This window comes from Toxoplasma gondii, chromosome XII (assembly GCF_000006565.2).
Source record: "Toxoplasma gondii ME49 chromosome XII, whole genome shotgun sequence".
In the NCBI taxonomy this organism is placed as follows: Eukaryota; Apicomplexa; class Conoidasida; order Eucoccidiorida; family Sarcocystidae; genus Toxoplasma; species Toxoplasma gondii.
In genome coordinates, this window is record NC_031480.1 from 4,128,971 (window position 1) to 4,142,387 (window position 13,417).

General features: G+C 51.4%; 2 protein-coding genes across 2 annotated transcripts; both read right to left on the minus strand.

Annotated features, from left to right (window-relative positions):
- Nucleotides 1-166: 166 nt before the first annotated feature.
- TGME49_248730 (hypothetical protein) lies at nt 167-3,059 on the minus strand. The gene is made up of 5 exons (XM_002367178.2): nt 2,744-3,059; nt 2,563-2,660; nt 1,956-2,229; nt 1,149-1,738; nt 167-824 (listed from the first exon to the last, which is right to left on the minus strand). The coding sequence occupies exons 1-5, from the start codon at nt 2,919-2,921 to the stop codon at nt 360-362; spliced, it is 1,605 nt and encodes a 534-aa protein (XP_002367219.1). The 5' UTR covers nt 2,922-3,059; the 3' UTR covers nt 167-359.
- Nucleotides 3,060-4,267: 1,208 nt separating this feature from the next.
- Nucleotides 4,268-12,939, minus strand: TGME49_248740 (hypothetical protein). Its single transcript, XM_002367179.2, has 7 exons — nt 12,253-12,939; nt 10,905-11,082; nt 8,736-10,474; nt 7,644-8,162; nt 6,779-7,121; nt 6,081-6,429; nt 4,268-5,577 (listed from the first exon to the last, which is right to left on the minus strand). The coding sequence occupies exons 1-7, from the start codon at nt 12,295-12,297 to the stop codon at nt 5,025-5,027; spliced, it is 3,726 nt and encodes a 1,241-aa protein (XP_002367220.1). The 5' UTR covers nt 12,298-12,939; the 3' UTR covers nt 4,268-5,024.
- Between the last annotated feature and the right edge of the window lie 478 nt (nt 12,940-13,417).

Here is a 13,417-nt window from a genome sequence, read left to right on the forward strand (position 1 = left end):
CGTATCTTCCGCACAAGTCGCTACAGCACACACCAGTATTGTGCCACCGAATGTTAGAGCTATCATGTCCGGGCGTATACGCCTGTGTTCCTGATTAGACAAAGCGGTGGAGGTCCTTCAAGTGGCGGGGAAAAATCCGAGGCTCCGTGTGGGACGCGCCTCAAGAGCTCTAACAATGTTTTAGGATAAAGGAAGTTGGAATGTAGTCATCGTCACTCTCGAGAGACCACAAAGATTGCTCAATTTCACATATCTGCGATGGCAACAGACTATTCAACTATTAATGGTAATCGTGTAACATGACGCACGCACATGGATTGAAATTCATTCCTGAGTGTATGTCTGTCTCACACACGTGCTTATGCAAAATGCTGCTTCTGAGCAGGCGCGGGCAAGCAGAAGCCGTTAGAAATGAAATGACCAGGCGGGCAGGTGGGGACGGGCTCTTGGATTTCCACCTGAACACACGAACCATCTCCGGCAACGGTGAAACTTTTCGGGCACAAAAGCTCTGGCTTAAAACGCCTTTCACCCTCACACTGTTGTTGACTCTGCGCCTTTCCTGAGAGGACCATTCCAGGAGGGCAAATCGTTTGATACTCTCCGTCTTCTTCCTTCACACAGGAGCCGCTAAACAGCCTCCATCCTTGAGGGCAGACAAGAACTGGCTCGGAAGTATCGACGCGTCTGCAGCCGTCGGGTCCAGGCGGACCGCCTCCCCTTCTGCAAATTGTCTCAGCTGGTTGAGTGTGGAACACTAAACAGTGTCTCCCCTCCAACTGAGCTCCCGGCGGACACACCATATCCGGGACCTCCCGCAGCTCCTGATGAGAAAAGAGAGGACCAAAACTCAGTCAGAGAAACGTTTAATCAAAACACAACAGAAAAGAGTATCTTTCGACGATTTACACGAGGCAGGCGCCCTAATAAACGTGCGGGTTCCGAAATGCTTTGGCACTTTGCTGTTGGCCGAGGATGATTGTCACGGGACATGCCAGTGTGTTTGTCATCGATTTCAACAGTCACAGCACTCCTGCTGTCTACCGGTACAGCGTAAGTGTTTTGATTCGGCGCAAGAATCTGTGCCATCTGTGAACGACTAAGATGACTCACAGCAGACGTCGTGGAAAACGATTTTGCGCGCTTACATTTGTACATTGTCCCTTGGGGCAATCCATTCGAGGAGGGCGGGTTTCAGTGAGAACACATTGTCCATTAATGAGATCCGCTCCCTTCTCGCACGAGGCTTCTGCTGGAGCAAAGACTGCTTGGATGCAATGCTTATCTTTCATCACTGTCCCTTCGGGGCATTTGAACTGAGGCTCCAGGAGCTCTGCAAGCGCACACATGCCGTCTTTCATTTTGTGCCCTACTGGGCAGTTCATAACAGCTGGCCTGCTTTCAATTCGCTTGCAGATGCTGTTCTCTAGAACAAAGTCTTTTTTGCATGTCGGAACGGCTGGCGCCTCAGTAACAATAACGCAACCCTTCTTGCCCGGCACACCCTGCTGGCAGTCCATTATCGCGGGCATCATTTCCCGACGGATACACATGCCATTTTCCTCTTTGTATTCTTTCGAAGGGCACGAAACAATAGGAGGTCGCGTGGTCTCTCTCACGCAGTTGCCGCCCTGCAAGACAAACCCTCTGTCCTTGCACTGCGCTTCGAAGGGGACGTGGTCAAGTGCTACACACGATTGTTTCCCTTCCGTCACGAGCTGGTAGCCGGCTGGGCAGCCTGAAAAACAATTGACAAAGACCGAAAAAAAAGCGCTTGCCCACCCGGTCCATTTTGCCTCGCGGCCGAAGCGTCTTGGTATCGCGATCGATATGCGATTTTGGTCATGGCTGTTTCCTGCTTATTTTTCTGCGTGCCCACGTCTGTACAGCGGTTCTCAGTTGCCAACAGCACACAGCACCACTCTCGTGTTCTGAAGCCGATCAACGGCACGCACTTGGAACAGCAGGGTAGCGCGTTTCTTTGAAGCAGGCGCCCTTCTTTAGCATGAACCCGTCGGGGCAAACCTGCTGAGGCTTGGTCACATTGTCCTTGATGCAGGCCTTCCCGTCCGGTGAGATGATAAAGTTGTCTGGGCAGAACGGCTCGGGCGGTCCGATTCTCGGAACGTAGCACCTTTTCCCGTCGCCTTGAGATCCTTCGGGGCATCTCGCGAAGGGCTTCAACTCTTCCAGAAATATGCATGCTCCGTCCTGGAATACCTCGCCTTTCTGGAACGACACGCCAAACGCAAAATCCGTGAACTCTGAAAGTCATTTGAAGGATACGTAGTTCGTGCTAGAAAAATTTATTTTTATTCCACACACTACTGGATAGGAGTTTCTACGATGTGTCTGCAGTTAATTGTTCTTTACTCAAGGGGAGGTGTGTCAGGCAGGTCTCGCGAGCCAGACGTGAGGAAACCAGTCGATCGTCCTAAAGGCGAATTCAACTGGCCAAATTGAGTATGAATAGCACGTTACGATTTCGTCGCGTCGAGGCAGAGGTCGCTAGGCGTTAATGCTGAACGACATCTTCATTGAAATTCAGAAATACCGACTTACTCGTCGACATGAAGACATTGCTTCGGCATATTCGGGGCCTTGACACATGTCACCGTTCAGAACGAATCCCGGAGAACAAGTAAGTATGGGATTTGGAACTGCGAAGAGCAAACAACCGTGCACAAGAGTTGAATAGTAATGAGGTTCTTGTCTCACCATTGAAACCATCTGGGGTGCCTACCTTCTGCTACTCCCTTAGCGGGTGCTTTGGCAACCTGCAGTGGAGCTGCGACTGGCTGGTCTGGAATGCCGAAAGCACCTTGCTTATAAAGCTGGTGAAAGGAGATTTGGCCACTCGCTCTGTGGGCTGACGCCAGAGCAAGAACACCGAAAAGAAAAGCGCGATTGGACGAGGCCATTGTGTGAAATAAAGAACGAATTCCACCGGTACAGAACGTCCACAAATGAAAAGTGATTAATACGTCACGATCTATTGATAGAGATAATGATGCCAATCGTTTCGAAGAAAATTTAGGTAGAATGGAAAAAAATATAATGAGCTGCGGACGTTCTGACCTCCGCTGGGATCGGTTAATGCCTATGGGTATCAATGCTCGTCTGCCTGTGCCGCCTCACGAGCTCCGTCGCCAACTTCTTCGGCAAAACTGTTTTACCAACCTCTCTACTTTTGCGTTCTTCTGCATGTATGGTTTCCTTCTGTAGAACAATGTCAGCAAAGGGACCCTGTCGTAGGTCGGTGCTGGGTTCCCCTATTCCCGAAAATCACAGTTTTTTAGTTTTGCCAGATTCTGAGCCGTGGCCGTGTTGTTCACGGTAGACATTCCGCTTGTACACACGAAATGCTTTAGGATATGGAACGAATGAGGCACCCAAAGGGGTTTGTGTTTCGTGATTGGTTCTATGTTCAATACCACATCACTCCCCTTTGCACGATACTTTTGTTCGCTTCATTCTGCCTCAGGTCACTAAGTTTCCCATGTAGTTCTTCATCTGCGGATTACCCGTACCATTCGCGGTGACTACGGGAAGCAGGCTTTTACGCCGTGATGGGATCCACCAGAGAGCAGGCTACCAAATATGATGCCTCGAAGCAGTGGCGTTTGCGTTCAAGCTTCTGAAAATCCCCGCTTCGGGTTCATATAACACCTCGCGACGGTTGTTTTCCGGTACTCCCTCAGCATGACTGGACAAGAAATGTTGCTTCACCTCACCCGCTTCACATCGGCCTGTGACGTGAAAGAGGACGTTCAAGTGAAAACAGGATCAGTGCTAGATAGAGCCCCGGATGCAGCCATCCTTTCCCGTGCAACGTGCGCTGCCCTTCTTGCCTATAGGGGTATTTTTCCGCTGAGTTGCCACGCGCCTACACTGACCTACACATGTGCATTCACAAGCAATGCATGGATACATGCAGTCACCTGTTACTGGAATGTACAGATGTTAAATACTGAAGGTATCACTATCGGCGTCGCATGTTTCCCAGAAAGCTCGTGTGTCACGGAATTGATCACACTGCTAAATATACCATGCGTTGTTCTTGCTCCAATTGATCACTCGCTCACCCCACGGTTGCTCACTTCAACACCGCGGTACATCTCACTTCTGCTGGAAACGTTTACCAGTCTCATCGTATGCGGCGAGGCCTGCTATATCGATTATTTGATGCCCTGTAGAACCGTCTGGTGTTGTGTACAACTGTAGCGGTGCTTTTTCCTACTATTGTGCCACGGACGAAGATCACCCTCGTCTTTTCTAAAGTTTTACTCAACATCTCTCTGGTGCGTTTCAGGACGTTGACGCACTGAGCATTAATTCGAAATAATTTTTGGAAACGGACAACGGGCTGCTGCAATAAATCATCATGCAAAATGCCCGTGCGCACAAAACTAGCCACTTTATGCTTTATAAAATGAAAACGTTTCCACAACCCACCGACGGCAAATGAACAACTGATGTCGTGCGTCGGAAAATACCACAGCACTGATATATACAGGTGACGTTGCATGACACTGGACATCGGGTGGTAAGACACGGTTTGTCATATAGTTCCACTCAGACCGTTGCCTACTCATCTCAACGCTGCATAACGTCCCTCCCCACTGTACGCTGTACTTATCCCCCCGGCTAAAGGAAAGACATCAACCGCATTGAGATGCGTTTCGGACCCTCTAAAAACCACGGCGACTAACATAAAGTAGACAGCAGCAAGAGATGTTCGATTCCAAGCTCAAGCGGCATCTACAAAAAACTGCAGACGACTGAAGGCCATTAGCGTACCCTGAGACTAACTGCTACTCGACAGTATGCACTCCGCCGCTTCATCCGGCATACACAGAAACAGTTTTCCTCTGTTCCCAGCAAACGTTTCTGGTTCTGTCTCCCTCTCTGCTCAGGGCAGTTGTGTGGGCATCCTGGTGTGTTCCGGCGGCACCCGCGGATCCCGAACCGTTCCACCCTTGCTCGGTATACTCCCGTTTGCTACCATCCGCCTTCGTTTGCTACTATGCGCCTTCGTTTGCTTTGACCGCCGTATTCTGGACACTCAGGTCCGCACCCGCTTCCGTGGCATTTGCCCACACCCAATTTCCATTTTCATCATAGTAACCGCCAGCATTATGATAGTATACCCAGTTTCCATTTTCATCATAGTAACCGCCAGCATTCTGAGAGTCTACTCCGTTTCCAGCTTCGTCGTAATAACCTCCAACTTTCTGCGATTCTATCCAATTTCCATTTTCATCGTAGTAACCGCCAGCATTCTGATATTGTACCCAGTTTCCGTTTTCGTCGTAGTAGCCGCCGGGATTCTGAGCTTCTACCCAGTTTCCGTTTTCGTCGTAGTACCCGCCTTGGGTGTAGGCAACCCACTGTCCGTTCTCATCGTAGTAGCCGGCCTGGTTGTAGGAAACCCACTGTCCATTTTCATCGTAGTAGCCTTGCCATTGTTGCTCAGCTGAAGAGTCGCCGGCTTGCGTCTGACCAGCGTCTGCTTCAGCAGCCCCGGATTTCTTCTCCGTTTCTGCGGGAGACTTTTCCGACAGCTGCTTCGCTGCCCTGAGGTAGCGACACCAGAAGAAAGCACCACGAAAGCCCGCAAAGGTCATGGGGTCGGATCCCTCGATTACGCGACAGACATTGGCCACACACCGATAAAATATAAAGACTGCCTGGCATATACCCATAGATACACTGAACGTTCGTGACATCACGCAAACGAAATCTAACTTGAATGAAAACGGCACACGCGACTCCCCTGTGTAGACAGGAAAACGCCTTGATAAAAGGTATTTCGTAATTAAAAGCATCAAGCTGCGGCTGCGGCATCTCTCTCAGCAAGCAAGCTTGAACACACAGTCCCCGGCTCCTTCCGTTTCACTCCAGTGTTGCATACACCTGGTACGTCTTTATCAGTCGATCGGTCCATACCACAACGAACAGAAAAACAGCTGTTCTTCTAATTCAAAACTACTCGCGTTCACAGTTTTACTGCTGCTATGTTCGAAGCATCGAAAGGGTGTTGTGCTTTCCTGTCGAATTCATCGCCTTCTGGTCCTCACCATTCCGTTCTGATGATGGCCTCTGTCTCGACGCTAGACCGGGCAGGTTCACACGAGAAACAGCTACAAACACCGAGCCCACGCAAAAACGTAGCCGCCTTCGAGCTCTCTCGAGGGCGCGCGTGAGACGATTTGTGGCTTTTCGGAACCGACGGAATCCACACGCTCCCCGGGTGATGCAGAATAGCAGAGTGTTGTTCCAAGCGCTTCTGGATTTCCGGCGTCGCTAGCCGCTGGGCGAGAATTTTGCTCGAGGGAAGAGGCTTCGTCCGGTACGTGTAGTCCGATGGTCGCTCGAAGACGCAGCACTGGCACCAATTCAAGCTACGACCATTCTTTTTTACGATTTCTACGAAGAACAAACAGAAAAAACGCACTTTACATATCAGACAAACCACATGCTCTAAGGGGGACCGCAAAAGAAGTTGAACCCCCTCTAACGGGGGACCAGCAACATAGGTCGGGACCACACGAACGAATCGAGTAACCCACGTTGTCGAAAGTGTGTAGGATGTTTGATAGTTCTTTATGAGAAGCAAACCCGATTCGCATGCAGCTCGCATCACAGCAGCGAATTATTGCCGTTCTATTCACGGCTTTGAAACTTGAAAGAAACGCATGTCCCCGCCACTAAACCCTCTTGCCTTCTACAACCACCTGCCCAGAACACCACACCTGGAAACCTCATTTTCTCTTACCGTCGCTGATCGTGTGCTCGATGGCTGGGTCCATCAGCGGGACTTTCGAGTCGATTTGCTCCGGCAACACCATGAACTCTGGAGCTGATCCGCTCGTGAAATCGTGCATGATTGTGATAGGCTCGCCTCTGGTGATGTTCAGCTGGTCGCCGGTTGCGAGCTCCCCTTTTACGCAACTGGACGACAATGCCGGTTTAGCCGTCGCCTCGATGCTCCGCACGAATTCCTCGTCGGACAGCTCGTGTCGAGGAGGCATTTCCTCCACACCACACACCTCCTCGCTAACGTCGGTCTGCGCATCCTCGGTCTTATTCGCCTGTTTAGCAGGCCCGCCGCCAGAAGCCTACACATACCACAGACAAACGCAAGAGGGAACCTGCGGACGCAAACCTAGGAAACAGCATATGGGGTGTCAGATACGACACAGAATCTGTGCGGCAAAAACCCCATTAAAGACACAGAGTTTGTGAGATAAAAGTGGATGGACATCATCTGCAGGGTAAAACGTCAGACAGTGCGCGAATGCAAACATGCGAAACAGACGCTGTGGAGGCACACGTAGGAGCCATGGCATGGGGAATTTAACTGAAGACACATACTGTGTGAAATCCAGCTGAAGCGACACAACTGGTCAAAGTTGAGAAAGAGTGTGCGTCGATTCGACCTCGGCCCGAACATCGCTTTTCGGCGGCATCGCGAACGACAGTTCGACCTGTCGTAGGGTAACAGTTCGTCCTCCCCAGGGAGAGAGTGCACAAAGAGAAGAGTAAGAGAAGAGTTCGAGGTAGGTCACTCGACATGAATTAAACGGACAAAGTACGATAGGACAGGCGAGTCTTGATTTTTATAATTGGCGTGGGCGTACCGTGGTCGGTATTCCAGACGAAGGTTGAGTCTTCTCTGACGCCATGGGAGCTTCCTTCTTGGACATTGTTGCCTTCTGGCTGGGCTGCAAAGCCTCAAATGTAGCAGAAGCAGCCGCGCTGACGAGTTCTCCTGCTTTCTCTTTCGTTTTCGTCTCTTCATCTGTAGACGCCTTCTTCATCTCCTCCACCTTTCTCAGCTCCTCCATCTTCTTTACCTCCTCCATCTTGTTTGCTTCCTTCTTCTGTTTTGCCTCTTCGACCTTCTTCACCTCCTCCATCTTTTTCATGTCCTCGTCCTTCTTTGCCCCGTCTGTCTTATTCGCATCCGCTGTCTTCTTCGCCTCCTCCGTCGTCTTCGGTGCGTCTGCCTTTTTTGTATCTCCTTTCTTCTTCGCAGCTTCGGTCTTCTTAGCCACCTCCTTCTTCGTTGTCGCCTCTGTCTTCTTTGCTACCTTGTGCGTCTTGGCGGCTGACTCGGTGCTTTCCTTTTTCGCAGTTTTCGTTTCGTCAGTCTCGGCCTGACGGACAAACGGCGACAACGCCGGAAGGGAAAGACATGCGCGACTTTCGTTTATACTGAAAAAACATTCGCACTTAAAAGACTGGGTGGAGATAAACGAAACACTCTACACAAACTTCTTCCACAGCCCCGGTCACCACCACGCAACAAGGCGTATCGCTCTTCACTAAAAACTCCACAAAGCAACAAACACTCGATGGGCCTCTGCCAGCCTCGAGGAAGCTTCCACCTTTCAAATGCCACTCTCCGCGTATTTACACAAGTCCCAGTACGCAGCCATGGCCAGCTTTATCGTGTATCCACCTACTGCTTTTCCAAGCAACTCTCCTGGAGCCTTTCTACAGAAGAGCAACACTGTCTCTCCACAGCAAAAAAACCTTCTCTCTTTCAAGAAAGCGCCTCAGCTGGGCACCACACTGCGGCCGAGTTCTACGTGTAGAAGCACCCCTCATGAAAACTGAAAATGACCAACTGAACGTTCCAGACGACGAGTAAGCTTGATCATTATATACAGATATCTGGAAATGCGAATCCGTATCGTCTTTAATTGAAGGGATCTCTGGTTGCTCACCTTGGCAACAGTGCCCTTCGATTTCTCGTCTTTCGCGGCGCGTTTCGCGACACTTGCAACCTTCTTTTCTCTACTCGCAGACGGCTTCCGTTTGGCTGCCTTCTTCGCGACCTTCTTCAAACTGCTCTGAGAGCCTTCGTCTGCCGACGAAGAGGCATGGCCCTCCTTCTCAGCGGCAGCCGCCGGCTTCTTCTCCGCCTCCTCGCCATCTTTTTTCTTCCCGGCAGCAGCGTTCACCGCCTTGACTAGCGCCTTCTTAGCGGGTTCCTTCTCTGCCTTTCCGTCGGCCTTCGGTTCCTCAGGCTTCTCGGCTGTCTTGCCAGACGGTTTCGCAGCGACCTTCTTCACCACCTTCTTTGTCTCTGCGGCCTTCACTTCTTCGCGGTCGGCCTTGGCGCTGTCCTTCTGAGCCTCTTTCTTGCTCGCCGGCACCGCATCAGCCGGCAGCTTCGGAGCAGGTTTGCCTGCCGGTTTCTTCGCGACGATCTTCATCAGAGACGCAGCCTTTTTGGCGTCTTTTTCCTGAGTTTTTGCCTCCTTCGTTTGTTGCTCGACGGGCTTCGTAGCCTCGTCGGAGGGAGAGGTAACGACCTCGCCCTCCTTGCTCGTCCCTGCCGCAACTGCTGCCTCCAGGCCTGTCGCAGCCTTCACCGCTTCCTCTGTCTTCTCCACCGTCACGTCGTCTTTCTTTCCTGGCTTGTCTTTCGCCTGAGGCACTGCCTTTGCTGCATTCACCTTCGCCTCTTCGACCTTCGCTTCTTCCCTCACCTTGGGAACGACTGCCTTCTTCGCAATCATCTTCACCTGGGGTTTCTTCTCTTCTTTCGTCTCTTTTTTCGTCTCTTCCTTCTTCTCTTCCTTTTCCTCCGTCTTCTCTTCCTTCTTCGCTACCATCACCTTGGGAGCAGCTTTCTTGACTAGAACCACCTTCTTCAGTGATTCAGCCTTCTTCAACTCCTTGTCGTCTTTCTTCTTCTCTTCTTCCTTTTTCTCTTCTCCCTGTTTCACTTCTTCCTTCTTCGCTTCTTCCTTCTTCTCTTCTTCCTTCTTCGCTTCTTCCTTCTTCGCTTCTTCCTTCTTCGCTTCTTCCTGTTTCACTTCTTCCTTCTTCGCTTCTTCCTGTTTCACTTCTCCCTTCTTCGCTTCGTCCTTCTTCTCGTCTTCCTTCTTCTCTTCTTCCTTCTTCTCTTCTTCCTTCTTCTCTTCTTCCTTCTTCGCTTCCTTTTCCTCCGTCTTCTCTTCCTTCTTCGCTGCCATCGCCTTGGGAGGCGCCTTCTTCACCACGAGAACCTTTTTCACTGGGTCAGGCTTCGCCGCTTCCTTCACGTCCTCTTCCGCCTTCTTTTCTTCCTGCTTCGCTGCCGTCGCCTTCGCAGGGGCCTTGTTGACTAGAGGCACCTTCCTCACTGCTTCAACCTTCTTCGCGTCCTTCTCTCCTTCCTTCTTCTCTTCGATCTGCGTATCCTGTTTCTTCTCTTGTTTCTCGTCAGCAGCCTTGGGAGTCGGCGCCGCCTTCTTCACTAATAGCTTCGGCTTCGCCGCAGGTGCTGAAGCCTGGGCATCTGGCGCGGCTGCCTCGATCTGTTTCGGCGCAGGTCTGGCTTTGGATATCAGCTGTCGCGTTTCCTTCCCGTCCTCCTTCTTCACTTCTGCCTTGCTCCCAACGCGCTGAGGCGTTGCAGACTTGACCGCTGTGGCTTCGCGAGCCGCGGAATTTGAAAGCTGTCTCCGGGGAACTCCTATTTGTGAAATTCGTAAACCAAAACACAAAGACGCAACAACAGATAGGCCACAAAGAACGCACGCGTACGGGCATAGCTGGCAACGCTACACAGCAGAGAAACACATTACGTGATGCGGAGAACAGATTCTGCAATTCGCTGCCGGGTACCCGGTTTTTTCTTGCCCTCTATGTCCCCTCCCCGCGTAGCTGACATGTCTACAAACGCTCATGTACGTCCCTGTGCGGTGGGGTGTTGACTGCTATCGATTATCTAAGGGGCTTGACTACCTGCAGATCATCAGTCAGAGGAAGGCATCCACGTTACGCGCGTCCAAGGTCGACTTTGCTGTCGTGCGACACAAAAACGTGAGAACGGACCCGGATCAAGAGAGTAGTATTATTCAGAAGACCCCGACGAGAATTGGATGGGAACTTTCTCCGCTCACCTGCTACAGAAACGGACCGGATATTCAAGTTTGGAGGGCCCTTGACATCGACAACTTCGAGAAAGCCACGAACTTCGAGGACCAGAGGTTTCGATTCACTTCGGGCTGACGGCTCGCCGGCGGTAGCAGATGCACTTGCAATGGCATTCTGCGCTGTCTCTGGGACCGCAGGAGTTGCCTGAAAAACGATGCAAAAACGATTCCGGGACCAGGAGAAGCGATCATCGCAGGATCCTTGTTGCTCTTTACACCGGCCATGCGACGAGATCCTCCCGACAAAGCAGGCATTGAGGACATCGATATCGTAGCTATACCTTGTACTGCAGCTTCCATATTATACGCAGATGCTGTCTCTGTACAAATGGCCCGCGATCCAGTATTGCACAACTCGAATCAATTAAAGACACGCGTCCTCCAACTTGGGACACTAAACGCCACTCAGTTTCCGAGATACAGACAGGCACGCTCTTTACGGATGCTGTATACCGCCAGACCACCGGACAGAAGACGCATTCGAAACTCGCCGTAGCGAATCGCCAGCTTAGGCGCAGTCGAAAAAACCAACATCAAAGCGACTGCAGGTGCCTTGCAGCATGACCACTCGGTAAAGAGAAAGAAACGCTACACAGGAATAGTAAAAGGAATTTCGCGTTTCTCCGCTTATCAAACGACGAGTTCCCCGTGAGTTTCTACGGACGATCTCTGGACAGCGAAAAGGATGTCTCGTCACCGAGTGTGACGTGAGGGACCCACGCGTAGAGTGCCGCAGGCAGGGAGTCACGGAACGCGAGGGAGGGGCAGCCGAAACGAATTCGTCAAATGGACTCGAGATGTAATGAAAACGAGGGACGTGCAGAAAAAATCGACGGGTAACGCGAGGCCTCCCAGTATAGTGTACCGCCCCGTTGCGTCTGCGTAATCAGGTTGAAACGAGAACGACCGCGGAATTCGAGGCAAAACGAAACGTGTAGAGCGGTGTGTCCCCGCGTCAGTAAGTTAGGAAAACAACTGGCCACAGGCAACCTTTTCTTGATTCGCCGCAAACAGACCTGCTTCCGCTACAGCAACAAGATACCTCGCCAGCCCAGTTCTCAAGGCTCAAGGTGGCGACTCGTGTCCCAGTCAGGACAACGCCTCGATGAATCAAACTACCTGCCTCAAAAAAGGAACTCGACAAATTCGCCTATCCGTTTGTTGTTTCTGCACAAGTACGAAGGTATAACGAAAGAGGGGTGTGACACGCACTGCCACGAAACGCGGTTCTGTGCATTGAACTCGCATACCCGGCACACCATTGAATCTGGCTCGGATTGCAGTTTTGCGTCGGACCACAATGGCAAAGACTTACCGGCGTTCCCTCCCGCGGAGCATCCTCTTTCTCTGTATTTTCCATGTTGTTTCAAACGGTTAGTGTGTTCTGAAGAACGGAGGGATTTTGAGTGAACCAAGCAGTCTCGAGTTTCACCCTCTCGACGGTCTAGACGAAACCGTCTCGGTCCACCGCTAGACGATGCGCGGGTCAGGAAGTACAGCGACTTGATGAGAGTGAGCTAAACCCCTGATTCTCTAGCGCTTTCCCAGTCGACTTTGTAAACACGAAAATAAAACCATCTGCGAAACGATAAATACGCAGATCACGTAAGTAGCAGAGGCTTCCACACACGAACGGCTCCGAAAAGCTGCAGTTACCTAGGGACGCTCTCCGGCCGAAATGCACACCTCGAAGGGCTACACGCGCACTGCCCAGCAGAAAAACCGAGGAAAACAGAGGCAAAAGCACAGATCGTTTGACTTTAGATGAGAAGGAGGGGAAGTCACAAGGGTATGCCGTCAGAAAAATGCGAACCTCCTCGAATTGACCGAAATGTTACCGGCTGGCTCGCGCGCGTGGCACCCGTGGGCCGTCTAGCAGAAAGGACCTCTCTGACCCGCGGCGCGGACAGCCGCTGTTCCTCGTCTCCGTCAAGCGTCACTTCCCTTGGAGAGAGACGGGAGAACGAGGACGGTGCTCTTTAGCGACAGTAGAATCTCCAGGTGAAAGCAAAAGAACTGGAAAACGCGTCCAAAGTTGGCAAGCGCAAACAGCTGAGAAACGCGGTTCCGGATCCCAATGGCACACTTGCATCGTTGAGCCCACAGACCGGTCGAGTTTTTTGTCACAGTCTTCGCTGCGCTGGTCCAACTTCGCACACGGTGGGGACAAGGTCAATAGTTAAACTGCTTTTCGGGATCTGCAGGGAGCTGCCATTACACAAAAAGGTGATCTTATAGAACGGAAGTTATCAAAAAGAATTCCGGAGGGCTGCGTATGTTTGGGCGTGATCCCGCTAGTCGGTCTCTCTAGATCTCTCTGGGCGTCAAAGACCCTTTCTTGAAAAGCTTCAAATAGTCACGACATTGTGTCACGTCACTCAACACACACGGCGCTCCTACCCCAGAAGACTTGTCTGTGTACACACGAAAGAAATACAGAAGCTTCTTGGATGCGGAAGCTGGTGCATTCGGAGCCCCTT

Coding starts and splice junctions, on each gene's coding strand:
- TGME49_248740 (XM_002367179.2), bottom strand. CDS start 12,297: ATGGAAAATACAGAGAAAGAGGATGCTCCGCGGGAGGGAACGCCG. Junction 11,083..12,252: donor CTCCGCGGGAGGGAACGCCG/GTAAGTCTTTGC, acceptor ATCGTTTTTCAG/GCAACTCCTGCGGTCCCAGA. Junction 7,122..7,643: donor CGTCTGGAATACCGACCACG/GTACGCCCACGC, acceptor TGGTATGTGTAG/GCTTCTGGCGGCGGGCCTGC.
- TGME49_248730 (XM_002367178.2), bottom strand. CDS start 2,921: ATGGCCTCGTCCAATCGCGCTTTTCTTTTCGGTGTTCTTGCTCTGGCG. Junction 2,230..2,562: donor CAATGTCTTCATGTCGACGA/GTAAGTCGGTAT, acceptor GTGTCGTTCCAG/AAAGGCGAGGTATTCCAGGA. Junction 825..1,148: donor CCAAGGGACAATGTACAAAT/GTAAGCGCGCAA, acceptor TTTTCTCATCAG/GAGCTGCGGGAGGTCCCGGA.